Raw genomic sequence first — 6,000 nt, forward strand, 5'->3', positions numbered from 1 at the left:
TCACTAACAACATTGTGTCTGGCTAACCACGTGGTGCACTAAGAATAAGAATGAACACAACAAGCAAACCGCATCTCCCGACACTTGGTTAAGTTACAACAATTTAAATAGTTTCATTATGGTGGTATAAATTGGGTGATCACCCCTCGCCCAATCACACAATTTCAGTAACAGGAACAGAAGTAAGCCACTCAAACCCTCGAGCCAATTTCAGTATTCAATTAGATCATGGCTCTGTCCATTTACCTCCTGCCCAGTTGTGGCTTCAGTATGTTTGACTTCCACTGAACTGCCCCTTGCCAAAACATTTAATTCTTAAACAGCAGTTACTAGTGCATCAGCACACAATCTAACCAATCTGACAATAATCAAAGCCACTGGATTCACCAAAGCACTTGGAGAAATCCTGTTTTACTTCTGAATGGCGGGGGTGAGGAATAAGTTGCACAAATCTGCTACAGAATTTAGATCACTACACAGACCATGACAATTAAATTTTAGACCAAAATTTTCATTCTAGCTATTGGAACAAATCCAGGCATAATTTTGACACCCCAAAAGGAAAATGCAATTATGAAAATGTCCAATCTTGCCTCATCTCCTGAATACAATTAGCTAGGTTCACAGATACTGATGGGGACGCTAAGTATCTCTTCTTCCCACTTCACTTACCCTAAGGAACCCAGATACGGCAGCAACAGACTGCAAAGCAAGCACCATGCAGCACCACCTGATATACACACACCAGTGATTGGACTCCTCAACTAGCTTGCAGTTGTTTACTTGCTGCAGTTCACTCCTGCAAAACTGCACTAATCAATTCCCAGTTCAACCGTCAATCCCAATTCTCCTCATTACCTCCAACACAGAAATGGAGGTTTAATTAGCCTTCGTGCAATTAAAGACACTGAAGGAGCACATACATGCGCTGGCAATAACCATACCTTCCACTGTAGCATTCTTCAGACAATTCTAGGATATTAATCCCAGAGGAGGTGCAACAACAAACACACAACCAGAACAAATGACCCCCACCTCACCCTCAATTCAAGGACCTCCTCTACAGCCCAGGTACCCACCCCAGAATCTGACTTTTCACCTCACTGGATGCCAGCTTAGCAACTTTGATCAAATGAATGCTCCAGTAACATGCTCACTACCCTTCTACACAAGCCCAGATTACAAAACCACATCCCACCATAACACAAAATGCTTCTCACTTCATACTCAATCATTTTGATGACTTCTTTTGAATGCCTTTGGTTTTACAGCCATGTATTTGCTGCTCCACATACCTATTTTGTACCGAGTTTGCCGCTGCATGCATCGCAGCTACAGCAGCATCCTGAGCCTTGCGGTTCATAGCTGGTGGTGGGCACATTCCTGAGGTCATTTGTGCCGATAGGTTTGCTGCACTCTGTGTCATATTGCCTCCGTAAGGCCGGTTACCCATCGCAGCAGGACCCATCCTCCCTGGTGGCATTCCAACATAAGGTGGGGCTGGACCCTGACCATGCATTTGGTTCCCGGCGGTCATTGCATTCATGGTGCCTCCCAAGCCATAGTTTGCATTGGGCATCGTGTTATAGTTGGGTTGTCTAGGGTAGCCCCCTGTTTAAACAGACGATGAAAAATAAGCATGGTAGAAATGTGCCTCAATCTATCAGAAACAAAAACAGAATGCTGGCAATACTCAGCAAGCCAGGCATCATTCGTGCAGACAGGCACAGAGTTAATACTTCAGCTCAATTATCTTTCATCTACATTTTGCTTTTACCTCAATTTATTTGCCTTGGTCCGGGTGGAAGTTGGGTGAAAATAAAGCTCAACCTTTAGATGCTAATGGGATTTTTTAAAAAATGCCCAGAGAATGACTGACCCCAAAGTAAGTTTAAAAAAAAGTGAATTAATGATAATCAGATGAGATTTCACAGTGAAAATCACTGAAATGGGAACCTGCTACGCCCTACCCTGTAAACACAAAAACATCTCATTCACAGCTGAAGCATGCTGCGACTTTATGGCAGCTCAGCACCATTGGCAGATGATAACAAGGGAGAAAATGGCACAAAACATTCATAGTTTGGTAAGAGACAGATGACAGTGGTACAATAAAAACAGAGGAAAGCCCCTGAAGCACATTTGACCTCAAATGTAGAATTATATAAGGTATGAATGAAGTAGGCAAGTTAATTTATTCAACTTTGCTCAAATCAATACAAATCCACAATTCACATAGTAAGGATCCAAATAATTACTCCCTGTTGAAAATTTATGAATGTCTGAATTGCACACATGCTATTATACTTAAACAGATGTTATGCTTGGTAAGTAACCCATCCATTGAATGCCTTTCATGTGACATTGGGTGTGGTCAGTGAAGGTGTTGGGGAGTGTCACATCAATGCACATAGCTAAAGTTTCAACCTCACCAATTCACACAAAGCACAACTCACCTTGAGGTCCATATTGGGCACCCTGAGGCCCATAGCTTCCAGAGTTATTCTGTTGATAAGGGCTCATCCCAGCATGCATCTGTCCTCCAGAAGGTTGACGTGGTGACAATGCTGACCCTGTCTGCGGGGAGCTATACTGTGGTAGCTGGGGAGGTCTCTGCATGTAGGCTGCACAGGATAAAAAACAGGCATTGTTTTAACAACTGAACACTCTCACTGCAGAAACAATGCATTATTAAAAGCACCCTGTACATTTTACCTGCGTCATAAAGCCCCATAAAAAGGGCAAGGCGGCCTCCTCCTACAAACACAAATGCATCAAATTTGTTTAACTTCAATTCAGAGAAAACATTCAAACTAATTGCCCATGACCAGACAATTCATCTCAATATTTAGGGATCTGGAGTAAAATATTTAAATATTTCCCACTTGCACATTTACATCAAAAACATTTTCTTCATTTTCCCCATACCATCCCATCCCAGACATCTTAGTTATTTTGTGTGCTATATGGGTAAGTTACATAGGTCCCAGGTTCAATGGTTGGTGTGTGCTGAGGTTGGTTGGTCTCAGTAGTTCCAGCAAAGACAAAGCACGTTTGAAGGGAGGAGATAAACACTGATAGCTGAGAAAAATGCAAGATTGTGGAGAAGAAAAAAAGTCAATGGAATTAGGTTTTGGATTGCTCAAAAGGAGCAAGCAAAGACTTCTGCTGTTCTGTCAGCTCCCATACAGAACTAAATTGGACTGTCCAATTGGTCAGCTACCAAAATGAGTGGCACCTCAACCTTTACCATAGCATTACTAATGCCCTCAGGAGTAGCAAAACATGACAAATAAGAAAAACATTTCAATTGCAATACTAGTTCAGAAGTCGCTCCCCACAAGTATTAGGAAAATTGTGCTTTGGCAAACCGCTGAATACGAGATGAACATATGGCACCTCTATTCCATAATTTAATATATTTACACATGGCATAGGTAGAGGAATGTCAGCTGGGATAGTAAACATAGATTTTTGATTTGGTTTGGTAGACTAATTTTCAAATCAGTTATGTTATTAACTCACCTCTGTCCTGCCCCATGGCAGATGGATTCATGGAAGGGTGTAAAATTCCATCTGATTGGCCACTCGGAGGACGGGGTGGCATCTGATTAACTAACAAGCAAAGAATTTACACAAGTTATTTGTTATCAAAAGAACAAGGGAGCATTGCTGCATGATATCATGGGGGTGGGGAATTGGAGTTGCAGTCCCTTCAATAGCAATGGGATGTGTTGAGTGCAGTAGTTTACCCAGCTGATGCTATAGGAACAGATAGGCGTGAAGCTCAAACATGTGATGTCCTGTTTGGAACGCAGATGTTCAGTTACATCAATATTTAATGCAGGGTTTGAAGTATGGTCTGGCTGGGGCTTCCATCTGTTTTCTGTAGTCTTCTTGCATACTTGTTACTTTCACAGTGAGGCTGCTCTACTGGAGTTCGGACTATCACTTGTAGAATAAGGTTCTGGGATCAGACCTGCTGACTTTCCTCCATCCTTACCAATAATTCGGCTACAAGCAAAATGCTACTAATTTAGGGGCAGAGTCCCAGGGCACATTACATGAATGATCTTGAAGCTTGCTTTGCTCAGTCCCTTTAAACCAGATTACAAAGATGTCAATTAACCCTCAGTTTTGATGATCTTGAGATTTCTGCCCACTATCGCCAGAACCACCCAAAAACAGCCGTAAAATTCCCATCCCACCATTGTCTGATGTGGTTGATCTTCAGGCAGAAACCTTTGCAACAAAACATGCATACACATATTCCTACCTGGTACAGCTGCAGGGGACAATGGCCCTGACCTGGACTGGGTTACACTAGCTGGCGATCCTACAGGTGAAGGTGATGGACCACGGATTCCAGGCAGGTGTGGGGAGGTATGAGGAGAGAATGGTGACTGTGCAGGGTTACTTTGCTCTCCTTGGCTGCTGGAGATTCCTGACGTACTCACTCCTGGGCTCAGTGCCCCTTCTGTCCCAGTTGGCAAATCATCAATAGAACCCGACAAATCCTGCAAACCCAAAAGAACAATTAGTTCACCTGCTCTTCATGTGTAATGACATTTAGGTCAATTATTTTTATAAACTGATACACCTCTCACCTCTGCAAGTATTTGAAATGGCAAAAATAGTTTAAAGTAATGAACCAAAGAGACTATGCATTCGTGTTCAGTGTGTGGGGTGGATAGAAATTGTTGGGAGTGTGTAGGAGCTAGAGTCTCCTGGAGAATCCAACTGAATAGATGTTACAAAATGCAAAACTTCCTTCTTTAATGAGTGCAAGCAATCATCTTAACTCTTAATTCACGCTATTCCTGTCCACATCTTCACACAGCAGTCACAAGCAGGTCAGAATTGCTACAAAGCAGATCCCCCAAATATCCAGTTGCATTCTCCTCAAAGCCTTCCCTGGGACACAAACATCACTTTCTATTCAATGACAGGAGAAAATTCATCATGGCACTTCTTTCCCTCAACGTGAAGAGTCAATTCCCCCCACCAACTCCAATCCAACTAAAAACAGTCACTTCACACAACTGGAGAGCCTGTAATTAAGGCAATGTGTCTGATATCTGGCAAAATAATTCATACAAAATAAGGCAGGAAATAGAAATCACTCACAACACAATGACTGTCAATAACATTATTTCATCAGCTTGAAATAAATTTTATATATGTTTGCTTTGTGACAGTTCCTATTACAGTGCATCATACCCAAAGACCTGCATTTACGTAGTGCCTAACCAGCCAGGGAACAGGGAGACAACACAGTGAATTAGCCTCCTCAGTCATGGTTTAAATGCTAGGGCTCAGCATCCCTGAGCTTTGACTGTGTCCAAACTGATGGATTTAGAAGGGTGATGCCTCACTGCACATCATTTAAAATGCAGCACTGAAGTTAAGCTTTCACTAAACTGTGGGTGGTGAAAATTACAGAATGGGTATTCATGCCTCCTCCTGCCATGTTTTAAGTGTAGCCCTGGCTGGCACAACCAGTCAGTCTGGGATTACCATCCTCTCATGTACAATGACATCATCATCACATTTAAATTACTGGAACTACTTTTTTCTTGCTCTTTGAAAATGTGTTCAAAGCGTTAGACAACAATTGAGTAATTAGCTATCAGCTGGAGACAGGACAAGGTTCACAGTTAAATCTCTGTGTGCAAGTCCAGTTCCAGCCAAACTCAATATACTTTACTTTCATAATTTTACTTGGTGACAAATAGAGAAAACCCATATATTTAACATACCACTCTCAGTGCCAACCACAACCCACAATTTAGGCCATACTTGGGATGCATAAGGCCTCAATGAACGAATTCCCACCAAACACAAGTTCTCCAAAATAGAGATCAGTCCCACCCCACAGGATGTGCCCTAATCAGAGGAAGAATCCTGGCGAACTTGCCTCTGGCCTCTGTTGTCTCTGAATCACAAAATATATGAAATTACTTGTGTTGTCATGAAAGAGGCACATGTCAGGCTATCAAG

The 6,000-nt window shown here is 42.3% G+C and overlaps 1 protein-coding gene across 2 annotated transcripts in view; it reads right to left on the reverse strand.

Moving 5' to 3' along the window:
• LOC145358037 (AT-rich interactive domain-containing protein 1A-like) overlaps positions 1-4,717 on the reverse strand; it is a 54,737-nt gene extending 50,020 nt beyond the window's left edge. Inside the window, exons 1-5 of one of the 2 annotated variants that reach the window (XM_080211746.1) lie at positions 4,608-4,717; positions 4,277-4,517; positions 3,526-3,615; positions 2,457-2,624; positions 1,296-1,611 (exon numbers count right to left, since the gene is read on the reverse strand). In XM_080211746.1, the coding sequence (XP_080067872.1) occupies positions 1,296-1,611; positions 2,457-2,624; positions 3,526-3,607 (566 nt within the window). In that variant the 5' untranslated portion in view covers positions 3,608-3,615; positions 4,277-4,517; positions 4,608-4,717. Of the gene's footprint in view, positions 1-1,295; positions 1,612-2,456; positions 2,625-3,525; positions 3,616-4,276; positions 4,518-4,607 lie in introns of those variants that run through there. The other variant, XM_080211745.1, reaches the window with a different exon arrangement.
• Positions 4,718-6,000: the final 1,283 nt, after the last annotated feature.

This window comes from Carcharhinus amblyrhynchos, chromosome 24 (genome assembly GCF_965287045.1).
Source record: "Carcharhinus amblyrhynchos chromosome 24, sCarAmb.v2.hapA, whole genome shotgun sequence".
In the NCBI taxonomy this organism is placed as follows: domain Eukaryota; kingdom Metazoa; phylum Chordata; class Chondrichthyes; order Carcharhiniformes; family Carcharhinidae; genus Carcharhinus; species Carcharhinus amblyrhynchos.